Genomic DNA, 18,371 nt, shown 5'->3' on the forward strand with positions numbered 1-18,371 from the left:
CCGGGAGCACCTGCCGAGTCCCCGCGTCCCGGGACTCCCGGGGCCCGGACAGGTCGGGTCTGCGAAGACCGCGGGCGGGCGGGCGGGCGGGGAGCCGGTGCACCAACAATGGGGCGGGGAGCCGGGCGCACTCACCCAAGTCACCAGCGGGCTCTGCAGGAAGAGCTCCATGAGCTCCGAGACAGTCAGGTCCATGCTGAGGCTGCGCCCGCCGGCTGGCGCCCCACGTTCCCCGTCGGCCGCGCCGCGGCACAAAGCGGCTCTGGCAACGAGCGGCCGGCGCGGGGCTACGGCGGCTCGCGCCCGGGAGACAAAGGCGGGGCGCGAGCCCACGTTCCGCGGCTCCGGCGGCCCCGCGCCCCGCCCGGGGCTGGGTAAGGGGAGGGCCGGCCGCTCGGGGAGGAACAATGCGGGCGGCGGCCCCGCCCCCAACCGGCAGCCCTAGGCTGCCCGCGCGCCGCCTCGCGGTGCCGGGCCCTGGAGCCGCGGCGCGGTCGGGGCTGCGCACGGAGCCTGGAGACAGCGGGGCGGCCGGCACGTGCGTGCGGAGGGGCGGCGTCCGCGCGCTGGGTCCCCGCGGCCCGCACGGGGGTTCGCCTCTGCGCGCTCGGGGCCCCCGCACGTGGCGCCTTCCTGCATGCGCGCGTCTGCCGCGAGGGCCCCGCGCCACGTGCGGAGCGCAGCGCGCGGGTCCTGGCCTCCGCCTGTGCCTTCGGTTGCGAGTGGGGATCGGGGCACGCTGCTCTCCGAGGTCACCTCCGGCCCGCCGCACGCGGAGGGCTCAGCAGAGCCCGACTCCGAGACTGTGCGTCCCGGGCAGGTGCAGCCCGTCGGCAGAGCCGCAGCCCTGGGTGCTGCAGAGAGGCCCCGCCCGCGCCCGTGGCGGGAGAGCCAAGCCCGCGCACCTCACGTGCTGGGGTAGATCTCGTGGGCAGGTGGAGCGCAGGCGCGGAGGCCAAAGGAGTCAACTTTGGGTAGAGTTTCGGCCGTCGGAGCGCGACCTCTTGCGCCCCACGGTGCCACCTCCTGGGCTCTCTGCCTTCTAGAAGTTCCTGCAGCCAGCTGGTGATGTAGGCGCACCGCCCTGGGCCCGCCCTGTGGCTCCACTCCCTCCACCCCCAACACCACCGTCACCTTACCAGAGAGGTGCTAAATTCCACCTTCCACCTTGGGGCACATAGCAGCAGCGTGAGTGACAAGCGACAGGAAAAAGGACAAGGGCCCCGACTAGATGGAAAGCACGTCTTGGGGCCAGATCTCCTTGCTGAGACAGCTACCGGGGACCCGAGTTCCTTCCGGTCTCTGCCACCTCACTTTATACTGGTAATGATTTCACACTATAATTCAGTCATTGTTCAAAGCACTGTAATCGGTTTAACTAATCCACGCCTCACGCGTTATCCACCTGGTCCTACCGGTGCGGAGTTGACCCGAAGCGCCTAACGTAATGCTCGGCAAGTGTACAGTAAGCACTTAATGGCTGCCGGTGGGCTGAGTAATTTGAAAGTTGGCTCTGTCAAGTGTTAGGGCTGCGGCATCTGCCGGTAAATCGTGGCATTGCAGCCGCGTTCTGTCGCACCTTGTTGGACAGGCGAGGGGGTGAGATTGTGGCCCCAAGAGCGAAGCGAGCAGGTTAGGAGTTCCTAAAGAGAAGTGTGGAAGTCAGAGCCACGGAAAAGAAAGTGGGAGACTGCAGAGGAACTAACAGTTCCTCTAATTAATTGATTTTTAAATTAATGCCTTTATTGCCCATATCGTAAAATTGGTTGGAAAATTGCTATAAATTGTATTCACACTCATCTTTGTTTAGAAGGCCCCTGTTCTGTATAGGGAGCCTGTGCAGCCAGAAGTTTTTTCACATTGACCTCGACACTTTCGGAAAGAGAGAAAAGGATCTTTAAACTTATTTGATAACCATGATCTTTCACAGTAAGAAATAACATTGCACAAATGCTTCCTGACAGTCGTAGTGAGACCTTTCCCATTGTGGTGAGAGAATTTGTCCCTGGGGGTATTGACAGTCCCCGGAGCCACAGCCAGGTCCGGAATTTCTGTTTTTCGGGTCAGTTAGCTGCTGTGAACAGTTCATTGGCTGGACCCCACCTCGCATTCAGAAAAGGCTGACTCAGCATCCTTGTTCCCTGCCGGGGAAGGGGTCACCTAAACTAGATGGTGCCCAGGTTACAGGTCGGAAGGCTTCAGTGGACTGGATGACCTGGACAGATTACTTCCTAAAAGTCTCTTAACCTCTAAAATCAGAATAAGAACACTTTCCCTATATGGCTTCATAAATTTGAGGTTGAAGGTAATTCATATGGGGCTATGATCACTGTCTCTTGCTCATCTTCTGCCCCGTTCTACCACTACTTTAATAAGAATTATTTCCCCTAAATCTCTGTCAGGTTGGGTGGGGCAAAAGCTTCAGGAAGCAGATAGACCGTCTACTAACCAGTAAGCAGTGATCTTCCCCAGAACTCCCCTTGACTTTCACTCCGTCTGAAATTTAACTCTGTTTTTACATTTTTTCCTTTCATTTCTGCAAGAAAAGTAATTTCTGCGCTGTATACATTGCTTTCTAGACAGAAGCAGTATTGTAATACTGATTTTCATTCTGATAAAGGAATTTTCACCCCTCTCAGAAAATGCTGGCTTAGCAGTGCAAGCTAATGGCATGTCTCTGTAACCTGATAGGAACTTAAATTATTTGTACAACTTGGGGTGGAGGGGGCTATTTGTTAATGCATCTGTGTATTTGATTTTTGTTATAATGAGCATATATTACTTTCATAATTTTTTTCTTTTTCATTGTATTAAAATACACATAACATAATTTACCATCTTACGTGTACAGTTCAGTGGCAGTAAATACATTCACATTGTTGTGCAGTCATCACCCCTACTCATCTCCATAACTGTTTCATCTTGTAAATCTGAAACTCTGTACCTATAAAACACTAACTCCCCATTCTCCCCTCCCCCCAGCTCCTGACAACCCACATTCTACTTTCTGTCTTTATGATTTTGACTGCTCTGCGTACCTCATGTAAGCATTTGCGCAGCACTTCTGTTTGTCTTTTTGTGACTGGCTTATTTCATTTAGCCTAAGATCCTCAAGGTTTATTCGTGTTGTAGCATATTGCAGAATTTCCCTCATTTTTAAGGCTGAAGAACACTCCAGTCTATGTGTGTACCACATTTCGCTGATCCATATATCTGACAATGGGTTGCTTCCGTGCTTTAGATATTGTGAATAATGTCGCGGTGAACATGGGTGTACAATACCTGTTCAGACCCTGCTTTCAATTCTTTTGGGTATTGTGGGATTGCTGGATCACATGGTAATTCTAGTTTTTATTTTTGAGGAAACTCCACACTTTTCCATAGAGGCTGCACAGCTTTACATTCCTACCAACAGTGCTCAATGGTTCCAATTTCTCCACATCCTTGCCAACACTTACTGTTTTCTGGGTTTTGTTTTTGTTTCGGTAGTAGCCATCCTAATGGGTTTGTGGTGGTTATCTCACTGTAGTTTTGATTTGCATTTCCTTATGATTCGTGATGTTGAGTGTCCTTTTTTGTGCTTATTGGCCATTCATATATCTTCTTTAGAGAAATGTCTATTCAAGTCCTTTGTCCATTTTTGAATGGGAATTTGTTTTTTTCTATTGTTGAGTTGTAGTAGTTCTCTGTATATTCTGGATATTAATCCCATATCAGATATACGATTTGTAAATATTTTGTGCAGTTCTGTGTGTTACCTTTTTACTCTGTGGGTAGTGTCTCTTGGTGCACAAAATTTTTAAATTTTCATGAAGTCCAGTTTGTCTATTTTCTTTTTGTTGCCATTGCCTTTGGTTTCATATCCAAGAAATCATTGCCAAATTCAATATCATGAGCCTTTGTCCTACATTTTCTAAGAGTTTTATTGTTTTAGGCTTTATTTTTTTTGGTTCTTGATCCATTTTGAATTAAGGGTCCAACTTCATTCTTTTGCATAGGAATATCCAGTTTTCTCAGTAACGTTTGTTGAAAAAAACCTTTCCCCATTAAAAGGTCTTGGCACCCTTGTTAAAAAAAAAATCATTTGACCATTTATGAGGTTTATTTCTGGACTGTTCTATTCCGTTGGTCTAGATGTCTGTCTTTAAGCCAATTCCACTGTTTTGATTACTATAGCTTTGTGTTAGGTTTCTTAAAAATTTCTTTTTCCAGTTTTATTGATATAATTAACGTATAGCAGTGTATACATTTAAGGGGTACAGCACAATGATTTTACTTATTACCACAGTAAGTTAATATCTATCATCTCATGTGGATACAAAAAATATACTTTCCTGTGGTAGAAACTCTTAGGATCTACTCTCTTAACAGCATTCAGATATACCAAACAGTAATGTTAATTGTCATCACATTGTACATCACATCCCTAGTACTTACATATCTTATAACCGGAAGTTTGTACCTTTTGTCCACCTTCCTCTAATTTCCCCTCCCTCTAATTCCTGTCTCTGGTAACCACAAATCTGTCCTCTTTTTGTATGAGGTTTTTTTTTTTTTTTACATATTCCACTTATAAGTGAGATCACACAGTATTTGTCATTCTCTGTGACTTATTTCACTTAGCATGGCAAGATTTCCCTTTTTATTTTTTTTAACGATTTTATTGGGGAAGGGAACAGGACTTTATTGGGGAACAGTGTGTACTTCCAGGACTTTTCTCCAGTCAAGTTGTTGTCCTTTCAATCTTAGTTGTGGAGGGCGCAGTTCAGCTCCAGGTCCAGTTGCCGTTGCTAATTGCAGGGGGCAGAGCCCACCATCCCTTGCGGGAGTCGAGGAATTGAACTGGCAACCTTGTGGCTGAGAGCCCACTGGCCCATGTGGGAATCGAACTGGCAGCCTTCGGAGTTAGGAGCGTGGAGCTCCAGCCGCCTGAGCCACCGGGCCGGCCTGATTTCCGCTTTTGTTATGGCTGAATATTTCTGTGTCTGTATACACCACCACTTCTTTTTCTATTCATCAGTTGATGGATACTTAGGTTTCTATCTCCAGGTTATTGTAAATAATGCTGCTATGAACATGGGGGTGCATGTATCTCCTTGACATACATCATGTTTTCATTCCCCACAGATAAATCCCCAGAAGTGGAATTGCTGGATCATAGGGTGGTTCTATTTTTAATTTTTTGAGGCATCTTCAAACTGTTTTCCGTAGTAGCTGTACCAGTTTACACACCCACCAACAGTACACAAGATTTCCCTTCTCCACATCCTCACCAGCATTTGTTCTCACCTTTCTGATGTCGGCCATCCTAGCAGATGTGGTTATATCTCATTGTGGTTTTGATTTGCATTTCCTTAATGATGAGACAATGTGGGTATGCCAAAGAGAAGCTGGAAAGTGCTTGTTGCTATTGTCAGAAGGTCAATAGTAACCTAACAGACGTCATGATGCCTACTTCGTTCACCTCACATGACTCATCACGTAGGCAATTTATATCACAAGGAGGGGGAAGTACAGTACAGTAAGATATTTTGAGAGAGGCCACATTTCATGTAACTTATTTCAGTATGTTGTCAGTTGTTCATTTTTATTGTTATTAATCTCTGTGACTAATTTATAAATTAAACTATCATAGGCATGTATGTATGTGTAGGGGAAAACAATCTACTCACGGTTTGGTACGACCCATGGTTTCAGTCATCCACTGGGGGTCTTGGAATGCATCCCCCATGGATATACTGTATATTGACCGCCTGCTGCATAGGCTGTGAATGAATCCTAAAAACGGTTTCAGGTTTTCAAGTTGGTCATAACCATCACCCTCCAGACTTAGACTATAGTAAACAGCGGTCGTCGACCATTGGTTGCTTTCTGTACACATCTAGTCTGCCGTCCTCACACTTATCTTGTGATGCTACTCCCTTTACATGGGGAAACCAAGGCTCAAAGAACTTGCGAAGGTCATAGCAGCAGAGTGAGAATTTAAACCCAGGCCATTCTAACTATGCCATTGCCATTACACTTTGTCTCTGTCCACAACTTTTCACCACTTTCTACCAGGAAATTAGTTCTTAGAACCAACTGATCACTCAACATGCATGGAGCACGTAGCGCGTGAGGTTTCCTGAGTGCTCCTTCAGTCTCCTTTAGTTTTGTTCTATCCCCTTCCCCATTCTGGTCTTCCAAAATAAGTCCTCCAAGGACTCAGACGGTGGTGGTGGTGGGGATGGAGGAGGTTGGGGAGGTTGGTTGAAGGGTTTTCACTAATAACAATTCCTCACATTCGCTACCCTACCTTTGAAAGCCACCGAAGAATTCTAAAAGTCAGTTTTCTCGGCTCTTAGTTTTGGTGGGACTCCTCTCAGTGTGAGCAAAAACAACCATCTTGGAGGTTGGTTAATAAAGTGTCATTATTCCCACAACTTCCTCTAGAGCAGTGCTTTAGAAGTTAGGATGAAAACACCTGAAGTAGCATTTTTAAAATTACAGTAGCATTCCAGTAAAATTAATCTGCTTCTTCCTGTATGACAGCAGAAAAGACATTCCTGTATAAAAGGTATTTAATGCTAGAATGAAGTACTGTAATTTTTGAGTGATCACATTTTTTAGGCTATCTAAAATGAGTTATCCTTTCGGAAAGGAAGAAAATGCATTCCTTTTACCATTCCTGTTAAAAATGTCCATTGAAACCAACATAGGAAATCTATCTGCCTAACCAATCTACTACCAAGCTACGTCTGTACCTAACCACCATCTATGTTGCTGTACTAATAGCTGTACGAAGAGAATCATGTAAACCTGGGCCTGCCTTCTAGGAACTACATTCCAGGAAGTCCAGGAGCGTGAGATTAATAAACATCAGAGCAACGGATGAGTGGTCTGTGAAATCTATAGCTCATGGCTACGTTCCATTGAATTGGCTGGTAGGATGTGACCTACACCAGGTAGTTTCTTTGAAATGGTGAGAATTGAAAGTTAACCAAAAACCCATTTAGCATCATATTGAAGAAATCACTATTTGCTGAGTCCATGGAAAAACTTGCCTAGGAGAGTGGAAGGTCAAGGAAAGTTGTCTCCAACCAGTTATTTTAAGGAATAAGACATCTGACTCTGGTATTTAAGACATTTATCTATCTGAAGAGAGGCTCTCTAAGTTTCCTTTTGGAGTTATCATTCTGAAGAGCCAAGATGAAGTATTAAAGCCAAGGAGAGAAAACTCAAACTCTTTTTTAGCACTGGGTATCACAACATACTGACTCATGTTGTCTCACTGTCCCACTATAATGGTAAACAATAATCATTTCTTAAAAATTTGTTTTTATAATCTTGCTCAAAATGGATGTTATGGCAGAAAAAGTTAATATAATCTTGTGTATAAGAATTTTGAAGGTCCTCAGTTTTCTTCCAAAGGGATTCTGACAATGCTGTTCAAATAGTTTATGGTAAATACTAGGCATCTGTTGACAACCTGAAAAGTTTTCCACTTAAAGAAATCTTCCAGTTTAAATTTGTTGCTCTAATCTTGCGAGCTTTATAGACATCATTACTTAAAATCAATTAAGAAAACCAGTTAGAACGTTTGCCCCCAATCTGTGCCTCCCCGGCTCTTCATTTCCAAATTCACAAAAATTGGCTTGCCAATTGGAGTTCCTGGAGGAGGTGCAGGATCTGAATACAAGCAGGCAAGGAAAAACCATCAGGCTTCATTCTGTCAAAAAAATGCCAGGGTAGCATTTCTAGACAAGACAGGATGTCAAGGTGTTTCCTACAGCAATTACAACAAACATGTCTTTTCAGAAATTGTAGGGTAATCACCATAAGAAGTGAAACTTTTTTTCATTTTAAACATTGCAAAATGAGCAAAAGTACCAATACATATCATTAAAATGGAAAATACTCTTCACAAAATTGTATTCACATAAATTATCAAGACAGTATCTAGGCTTAACAGCATGGACTCTTGAGTCAGATGGAAGGAACTCTGTCAATTCAAGTGTTATATTTCTAGCTAAGTCTTTGCTAATTTATTGCTGACAGTCTTCAATAAAACGAGGAGCTATTTTAGATCTCGTTTCTCCTGTTACAGCAACTTGTGTCAAGTTTTGCTTCAGTAACCATAGTCACTGAGGAAACACAGCAGTCCATCAATGAAAGGACAGCTCTTAAATGTTGAAGGCCAACAGTTAACATCTTTGTTTTTTATATACAGAGGACTACAATTTATGAAGGCAAGGGATGCTGCTTCTGTCTACTCAAGAACCGTCAGAATACCAAGGAGAATAAGTGTTCCAAGAGTCAGTCCAAAAGGTGAGTTTAAACTGTGTATGTTTAAAGCACAAACATTTCACATGGGACATTCTAGGTAACAAAGACATAATATAATTAACTTAGAGCCTATTGAGTTTTTCTTCTCTTTATTTGCAAGGATAAGTTGATAAACTTCAATTATTAATAGCCAGAAATTCTGACTCAGAAGTAGGTTGATACTGTAGTGAAATACACTTACACTCTTATAGTGAATTATGCATGCAAAGTTTCTGTTAAAAAAAAAAAGCCAACAACAAAACTCTTCTCATGATTGTAGCAAGTGTCGCTTTCTGGTTTTCTATCTAACTATTCAATATAACCTTGTTTTTGGTACAGGTTAGGATTTGAGGATTAAGCAAAAGAAAAGCTTAGAAGCACACAGTGCTTAGGAGATACTCAAAGTATTACTATATGATACTTAAAACAGTATCCTTTCCTGGATATGAACATTTACTCATAGTTGCAAATACATTCTTCATTAAGTTCTAAAATCTTCACTTAAAGTGAAGGTATGTGGAACTGAGATTTCATTTCTATAAAAGAATTTTAGCACACCTAAGACAATAAAAAGAACCTATTAAAATAGACTGTTTTACTAAAGTGATGTCTGATGGTCCTCTGGCCAGGTATTTATTTAGGAACCACCGCTTTCAACTCCAGCTGGTGTTCCAAAGGGAGTAGTTTAAAAAAAGAAAAAGAAAAGAAAAAAGAAACATACAACTAATACAATTTCTCTTACTCTTCACTTTTCTTTTTATTATTCAAAAGTCAAATGTTATTTTTAAATCATCCATCCTTGATTTTGATTTAATGTACCGTCATTTTGCCAAGATATGAAATTTCAGAATCTCTTTGGAATACTAATTTCACGGTTCTAGGTTTAACAAAACTGTTGAAATTTTAAATTCCACTCTACTTCCCTGAATTCTCAAGACAGTTGCTGATGTAAATTTTAATATAAAATATTTAGTCACAAAATAGTATTGCTTTTGTATGCACATAGTTGTAAGATTACTTTGCTTTTGTCAATAAAAACTATACCATCTTTCATAAAACTCTAAACAAATTAAGAACTGTGATGTGGAACAAAAATTACACATGGTAAAACAGGTACCAGCACAACGTTAGGATATATTACATCAAAAAAAGGTTTAATGGTCCCAAATATATATACTCAACAACTAAGCATACACTCGGGAGAAAAAAATCAAAAACAAAATGAAACAAAAAAATTATGACACAAATGACCACATCTAGAATTCCACTCAATCTTTAATCAAGCAGGGACAAATCCCCACTTAAAAAAAAATCTGCAGTTCGAAGGGCAAAGGGAACAGATAAAAAAGAGGAAAGTTTATATTCGCCCCTCCCCCATAGGTTTTCCAAACCTGTTGTAGCTTGACTAAAATGTTCAGAATGTAGGATTTTAAAGGCAGGTCTCTTTATACAAAGAAACTGCTGGCATTCTTAACTAGTGAAGAATTACGGCCGAAAGGCCTATTCTTCTGAGTCTCAAACATGGTCCGAGAAAGCATATTCTGATTGTAGCAACTGACCAGTCAATCCAGAGTTCCACTTACAAAACCCCTGCCCTGTTGGCTTTATGTTTCCATTTCCTTCCCTGAGAAAAGGGCAATGTGTGGTCCAAGCTGGAGAGCTCAAAGGCTTGTCTTTCCCCCAATGTAATCCCCTCCTCCTGCTCCATTGAATTGGCACTTGATGAGCAGAAGTCAAGTGTGCAAGGCTGATCTGTCAGTCATTCACAAGAGACCACTGCTCTGTTGTGGATTTTGTAGGGGGTAGGGGTCGAGAACCAGTTTTTTCAACAGGTACTGATTGTAGGCAGTTGCCATTATTATGACTCAAACTTCGCTTTCTTTGACAATGGTAACGTGTCTTCCTTGTCTTCATCCTCATCATCATCTTCATCATCGTCAGGGTAATCTACCAGACCCACAAGGCCTCCCTGTTCAGAAACAACAATTATTTAAAGAAAACACTCCATTTTCAAATACATGTTTTAAGTCTGGATAAAGGACATAGGCCAGACCCCGGACCCCCAATATAGTAACTGTGGTTATTTCTGGGTGATGAGATTTTTTTTTATGTAACTGAAATTCATTATTTTTATGTATTTCCTAAATTTTCCAGAGTGAAACAAAAATTTTTAGTAGTTTATAATCCTAGCAAATCACCCAGGAAACATTAGAAATGTTTCAAAGATTAACAAATGCATTCAAAATTTTGAAACAAATTCTAAATATTAGTATCAAAACGAACTACAGAAGATAAACAGACCACCAGAAATAAAGGCAGACAGATTCTTAGAGGTTAGGAAAATGATTCTGCTCTGTCCCCTCTGGCTTCCTTTTAGCCCTGCTCCTTCACCAGAAATAACTGTAGCTCACTTTATTTAAATGGCCAGGGCGAAACTCACATTGCCCTTGTTGGCAGCCTGCCCCTTCATTCCAACATTTCTCACATTCACTTTGAGCCCTTAGGGGTCTCCTGCTCACATAAGAGGGAAAGGGACAGAAACGGACATTATACTCCTGATTTAGATTAATGAATCCCAAATGCCAGTCTATTATGCTTGTGAGGGCCGCATAAAGCAAATAAAAGAACTGGTTTTCATTCTGAGATTATGTCTTTCCTACTTTTGGTGTTAAAATTTTTATCTTGTGTGAAATGCTACTAATAATTAATTCCTTTTATAAATGTTGCTTGGCAAAATAAAGTTAGGAGTGTCCAGACATTTAGATTATCTTTCCCCAGAAAGCGTTTATCTTGGTATTAGTTGGGAAAGCTGATACAAAATTAACTTAAAACAAATTTCTGTAAATATTTTGATACATACAAATGTGAACCTGAGGTTCTAACATGCAAATAACCAAAATTAGGATATATTCAGACTTCTGTATTTGTCATAAAACATTTCAGAAATTTCTCAACTTTAGTTAAGTTCAGGTGGTAGTAGAATTATTCTCAAGTTCACAAATGTTAAATCAGTTTCAAAAGACAGTAACCGGGCTGGCAACTGCACTCAGCAGCCTGCGCGCCAATAACTATGATTCAATATCTAGGATTCCTCAAAATGGAACGCATACTATGGGTAAAGAAGGCAGAGTAAACAGATTCACAAAGATGTCATTGGATAGTTGGCGACCAACTACAGCAGCTGGTAGGAGCGCAAGGCTCATAATACCATCATGGGCCAGGGAGCTGTGTCCTACACAACTAGGTGAGAAACAACGGCTTGAACCGGAGTGGGAGGGGAGAACAGAAGAGAGCGGAAAGGGAAAGACAGTAACCAAAGGGAGTCTCAGTCACAATTATTGTTAATAAAGCTTAAATTAGATAGGCCTGGGAGTCAAAAGTGTACCTTGGTAGTAATAGCTGCCGTCTGAGATGTATTTTTAGGGACGGATCCAGGAGAGCCTGGGGACCCCGGTGACCCTGGTGATCCTGGAGAACCAGGCAGATTTGTTGCAGGTGACTGGCTGGTGAGATTAGTCTTTGTCCCACTAGAGAGGGAAAGCTTGAAACTTGGGCTCTGCCGGCCTGAGAGATTTGTTTTCAGAAGCACTTCCTTTTCCTCACTTTCTTTTACTAAAAAGAATAATATTGTCAATAGTTGTCAACCATACTCATCTTTTTAAAATCCCCCCCAAATGAGGTGGCAATAAAACACAATTAACTAGCTTACTCTTTTGCTAGGGAGAAACACTGAAGATAATTTCTGAACAAAGCTTAACAAAATACTGAAAACCAGTATCCACTGGATTTTACCACTGAGAAGGAATGAAACCTTCCATATTATATGCAAACTTCCTACCCTTCCTGAAATAGTATGTTTCTCCTTAAGTCAACTTAAGAAAATTTAGTCTATACCTTCCCAACAGAGCTATTAATTCACTCTATACAGCAACAGTCTTTAAATCTATGTCATGACACATACAAATTAGATCCTAATCATTTTGTCGAATAAGGATAAACCTAGAGTGCAAAAGACTTCATTTTCCCTTGCCCATCTTTCTGACATACATTTCTTCCTCTCCATGAATTTACTTATTGGATCCATAATGTCATCGTCATTTTTAGTTTTGTCAGATGGAGACACTACAGTTTCTCCATCTTCCATGTCATCTTCATCTGTGTTAAACCACATCTCCTCTTCATCTTCTAGTGTTCTGGCATCTCTTCGATATCTGTGATTCCTCAGAATGGATCGCATACTATGAGTAAAGATAAGAAGGTAGAGTAAATAGACTCATAAAGATGTCACTGGATGGTCTTCAAGTACTGCTCTGAGTAAGATGTAGTCTTAACAGCTCAACGGGATAAAACAGATTTATAAACAAAGAAACTGACAGAAACAGATTTTACCCAACATATAATTAAAAAACACACTCTGCCATATCTAGATTAAGTAGTGGAATCAAACTTCCTATTATCAAAATCGTACTATTTACAGATCACTTATTAAACTTAACATCAGGAATTAAGAAGCCATAATTTATGGATTTTAAAATATATCATAAGTATGTGAATTCAGGTATTTGGGGAAATGTACAAGATTTCTTAAAATAATTTATAATGTTAAAGTAATTCAAAGCAATTAAGATAATATTCTGATCTGTCTGGACACATGAAGCCTCTCTGTCACATAAACATTTGTGTGTTTTGTTTTGTTTTGTTTTTGGTGCTTCTTTTCCATTGTCTAGTTTGATATATGCCCGAGGAAGAGTCTACAGATCACACTAATATTCACCTATACTTTCAGGAAAGTCAGTACACTGACCATTATAGAAAACTAAAACTTCTGCTCACTATCTGCTATTTCCTCCTCCCCTGCCGAGCCAGATAATATCAAACAAGCAAAAAGAGCCCCCACCATACAACTTGTCACTGAATGAATAGATTCAAATATGTGGTAATATACCTGTCAAGCTTGGGATTATCTTGCCTTTCTCTTTGTTGTTCAAATCTCAGTTTTAATCCTTTAAATGTCTGTACATAATCTACATCTTCCAGTGCCTTCCAGTAATTTTCAATTACATGAGCAGTCAATGATTTTATATCTTCCTATAGGAAAAAATTATAATAATAAATGAGATGAAAACGTTAATTTAGAAAGATGTGACTTAATTGTAATGAAATCATAAACCTGCCCAAAATAGTTTAACTTCATAAAATTATTATACAATCTTAGAGATAATCAAACAATGAAAATGGGCATAACATACTGGCTACTACAACAGCCCCTGATTTTTAGAACTCAGAATTATCTATGGACCTTTCCAAAGTAAATGCCCAGGTCCTATCTTAGGTGATTTGTACTCAGTACGTCTGGGGTGGGGTCTGGCGTGCATATTTTAAAATCACACTACAGAAAAGTGCTAGAGATGGACGGTAGTGATGGTGGCACAACAATGTGAATGCACTTACTGCCACTGAATTGTACATTTAAAAGTGGTTAAAATGGCAAACTTTGTTATGTATATTTTGCCGTAGTTTTTAAAAAAGCATGCTACAGATAATTCGAACACACACCAATGTTTGAGAACCACAGCCAGCTGTATGATTAAAGAATCAAGAAGAGTTTGTTATGAAATGGCTCTTTAGAAATACATAGGAGAAAATAAAAATTCAGAGATCTCAAAAGTTAAAACAACCAAAAACACATCCAAATACCTATCTTTCAACTGTAATTTTACTTTCTTAAAATGATTACCTTGACAGTGTTAAATCAGTTTTCAAACTATCCTATTGAAAGGGGTCACAGCTGCTGAGAGAGATTATTTTGGTTTTTATTCGTTTGAACTGAATCTCTCACAAGCTTTTGGTAACATTGGTTTTCTTTTAAAAATTCTCTACAAATATTTGTATAACCTCAAATCAGCCAAAATATCAATAATGTATATTCAAGTTTGTCTAACAATTAAAACCAAAATTCTAATTTAAGAAGTACAGAACCTACCACTCTAATGAATTCAAACATCTCTATTATGGCAGAGTTCATCAGATTGTAGCGGGATCCATTGTTGAGAAATGCTTTGACTACTGGTTCAAACAAAAAACTTTTCATTATGTAGCGGTTGTAAAACTCATCTTTTAATCCAATAATCTTTCTCTTAAAACGAAGAGCACCTGAAACAGAAAATTACATACCACATTTCCATATTTTAGACTTACAAAAAAAGACCTGTTTAACAAATGTAATTTCTTCATGCAGTCATGTTACTGCTTCCAGAAGTGTGAACCTAAAGATAAGGATTACAGGAGGGTTATCAGAAAAGTACATTATAAAAGTAGTGTATGTCATCACAGAACACAAGTCTTAAGAGAGCCAGAAAAATTCTGGAAATAAGTTACTAATGATCAAAATGTATTTCACATTTGAAATAGGAGCCAAGATAGGGCTAATAAATGAATTAACCTATCATACTACTTAAGATGAGAATTCTAAACATATCCTTTTACATATACCTTCATAACAAAAACCATTGTTTTATTAGGGCAATCCACTGTGTAACTTGATCTTCATTATTTTGGGGCACTTATTATTTTGCATCAGAATTCACTGGTTTCTGGTTTATTGGTGAATGTGTTTGTAGAAATGCTATAAACCCACAAAAATCTGCACAATCCAAATTTTGCCTTCCCATAGTTTAGAAACAAATTTAGAGGATGTTGTTTTTAAAATGTGGTCCTCTATGCTTATTGCAGCGAGTATGCTTTTTAATTTTTTTCCTAGTTTTCCTTTTTATAATTAATTAGGCTTTAACTTACAGATTAAAAGGTATATTTACATCTTGAGGTATGGAGAGTTAAGTCACCATTCATCAAGATCCAAATATACGCAGACAGCTAGACTTCAACAAAGCCCTATTTACCTACATGGAATTATCAGTAAGTTAATGCCCCAGTTCTTGTAAACAGTTCAAAAAAGCATACTCACTTCATGCAGTCACATCGTCTTCGGTTGGCAAGATTAAATATTGTGTTTGTATTTTGGTTTCTTTGGAGTTCATGGAAGTGGCTCGTTAAATTGCCAATTTGTTATTAATCAAGTCCTTCATGAGCAGGTAGCCAGGCAACCATGCTGACACGGTTTCTGGGTGGGAAGGCAGAGGAGTAAAGCAGCTCAATTTTTCTTTAGTTGGCAGAAAAGAGGCCCACAAGTGAATGCCCAGTTAGGTACAGTTGATTATAGACTGCCTTAACAATCCAACTTTAAGAGTCTCTCTCTAAGAGACACTCTGGGCAGGGAGTTTCAAAATAGTTTATAGAATACTAACTGCAATTTATTTTTTAAACTATTGACTATTTTCAAATACATTAAGCATGGTGAAATAAGACATTTGAAACAATAAGAGGCATCTTTCTCTGTTTTAAGTTGAACCCGAATAAGGGTTTACTTTCCCAAAACAATGGTCTCAAGAGTTTGGTTTTTCTTTTAATGTTACTAGACAAAGGAACTTAGTGAGGCAGTTCTATTTGTTAGAATAAAAATCAACAGTTTAGCATTTATGCTAATGAGGCCAAATTTCAAGCTTTTAGTAACTGAGGCCAGAGCTATTAGGAATTGGTCCTCCAGCTCTGCAGGCTTCGTGGAGACTTGTGTCCTACCATAACATACACTAGCTGAATCCTGTGGGATCTGCATGCAGTTTCTAGGTAAGTGGAAAGAAACTCCCTTCCTGGAATTCACTAAGACCTGGGTATGCAGATGGCACCACTATCTACTCCAGAGCAGTTCTGTTCAGAAACTGCTGCCACGGATAGAAAGTAGTTCTAATGGTCTTTTTGTTTGCTCTTCATTTCCATTTGTCCTCATTTTGTTTATATCAAGAACTGTGTTGTTTCCACTCAAAGCCCTCCCCAAAAAGAAATCTGCATCAAAAATATCCAACCACTATGGGTTGAATAAAAATTCAATTTGCTGTTGAATAAAAAGTTGCTTTCAAAAATTTACCAGTGAGTTCAATGAAGTGAAGTTGCTCAAAGGGGTTTTAGACAAAGCTTTTGGAGCAGGTCAAATCGTCATAATCCCAGGATTTTCAATGTAAAGTGAGTGTACTCTGCTTCCACTCACATCTGTCATTCACATGCCGGGAATCTCTTGTGTTTAGTTTCAATCATCTCTAAAACAAATAATTGGACTTTACCTGATACAACATGAGATTTCATGTAATAAGTTTGGGACTTTTTGCCTCATATATATCTAATGATAGCTGAATAAAAGCATCTATAACAATTTTTCTTTATTTCATTCCTCTTACAGATTTCCGTATTTTTAACAAACAAAAAAAACAGATAACATAATAAAAGGCTACAATGTAAGATCCAAGAATCCTGAAAAGGCCAAGAAATAAGACTGATATATAACTGCTGTATACGCTGTACACACACACACACACACACACACACACACACACACACAACCCCAACCTATAAAGGCTAAACTGTTAAAAAGACTGCTGGTCTCAACTACAGACTTGATTAGTTGCCTAAAGTATACTAATTAGAAGCAGCAGATATAAAAAATGAACAGTTTCCCTAAGCCCCCAAACTGTTCACATTTACCACTCATCATCTTTTGTCCTTACAAGTATGCATCTAAATTTACTTATAAAGTCCTCCCTTAAATACTATAATTAATATTTTATTTCAATGGACTCCTTCTCGGAAGACCGAAAATATCTTAAGTCTTCTCAAATTTACACTCAGGTCTTTTGGAAGTCCTTGACCCAGGCTCCTACTGTACGCTGCCAAGCCGGTCCTCTAGACCTCCTTCCTAATGACCGGCATCTTTCAGAAGCTACTCATGTCCTCAATCCTGGGAAGACAGCCACACTGAGAATCACTTGAGAAACAAATGTAATGATAACCTAACTTAGTTTGGAAAATAGTAACAATAAGAAACATAATTAAGATTTTTCTAGCATGCTTAATTTTCCTACAATATAAACTTTCATTAACTTGTAATGATTCTCTTCATAGTTCTCATTAAATTTTGAGAAATTGTTTTTTTCAATACTGCAAGCAAAATGAGATGAAAAACTGAAGGAAAAAAGTCCTTTCCTTTCCTGCCACTCTCCCACTGGACTCATGTTTTCACTTATACCAAACAACTAACACACCACACTTTTTCACAATTGCACATCTCAGCTATGTAGTTAGATAAGAATGTCACACTCTCCCATGACCAAGACAAACTCAATTGAACTCTTGCAAAATTTAAAATTTCCCTGATATGCCTCATTCCTGTAGAATAAACCATTTCTGCTGTACTTCTAAACACATCGCAATCCAGTGCTTACGGTGTGTGTTCTGATTTTTACAGACTGCCTCCTAATGAACTCGGATCTCCCGACAGCTGAGTCCAGCTCTCTATCTCTCCATTTTCCTATACGTCATCAAATCTGAGATGCTACTGATTGCACAAAACTATCTTCTCAGCTACCGAGAAAGCAAAATGAACAAAAAGAGCTATCAATCGTGACACGCGATTGTCAAGACTCACCTGGATTTGAGAAATGATAAATGCATAAAAATATATATTTTAGAATCAATAGAACATAGTGGTGGATTGTTTAATACATTTATTGAAATAAAACTGACTTATTCATTTATTCAGCTGTTCATTCTGTCCCATCTGCTCACAAACTCCCTTTCCCACTCAAACAAAACATTTGTCAACATGAAAAAACAATCCAAAGAAGCATTCATTATAAACTTCCTCTCAACTTGGTCTTGGGGCTCTCACTTCTGCTGTGATAGGTATATAAGGAAAATGAGCACGAGTTTAAAAGCCCTTCTTTCACATGTGCTAAAGAGCACACAGATATATGCAATAGTAAGGCAGAACCAAAATAATGAATTTACTTTTTGCTGTCCTTAGCAGTCTATGCTAGGTTAATGTCACCTATTTTGGTTGAAAAAGATTACTAAGATAACATCCAAAGTTCTGGGCAATTAGCAGAAAGTAGTTATATAAATATCTGAGGGCTGGAAAAATGAAAATATACTCTGACCAGATGGACTGTCTAGAAGAAAAC

At 39.8% G+C, this 18,371-nt stretch overlaps 2 protein-coding genes across 3 annotated transcripts in view; both read right to left on the minus strand.

Moving 5' to 3' along the window:
- CCDC88C (coiled-coil domain containing 88C) overlaps positions 1-366 on the minus strand; it is a 115,326-nt gene extending 114,960 nt beyond the window's left edge. The window contains exon 1 of the mRNA XM_081049660.1: positions 136-366. Coding sequence (XP_080905786.1) covers positions 136-195 — 60 coding nt within the window. The 5' untranslated portion in view covers positions 196-366. The remainder of the gene's footprint in view (positions 1-135) is intronic.
- Positions 367-9,561: 9,195 nt separating this feature from the next.
- The window catches only part of PPP4R3A (protein phosphatase 4 regulatory subunit 3A), a 36,767-nt gene continuing 27,957 nt past the window's right edge, over positions 9,562-18,371 (minus strand). For both annotated transcript variants that reach the window (XM_081049377.1, XM_081049376.1), the window contains exons 11-15: positions 14,288-14,457; positions 13,250-13,392; positions 12,352-12,542; positions 11,690-11,916; positions 9,562-10,273 (exon numbers count right to left, since the gene is read on the minus strand). In XM_081049377.1, the coding sequence (XP_080905503.1) occupies positions 10,163-10,273; positions 11,690-11,916; positions 12,352-12,542; positions 13,250-13,392; positions 14,288-14,457 (842 nt within the window). In that variant the 3' untranslated portion in view covers positions 9,562-10,162. The remainder of the gene's footprint in view (positions 10,274-11,689; positions 11,917-12,351; positions 12,543-13,249; positions 13,393-14,287; positions 14,458-18,371) is intronic.

This window comes from Rhinolophus hipposideros, assembly GCF_964194185.1.
Source record: "Rhinolophus hipposideros genome assembly, chromosome: 5".
NCBI lineage: Eukaryota > Metazoa > Chordata > Mammalia > Chiroptera > Rhinolophidae > Rhinolophus > Rhinolophus hipposideros.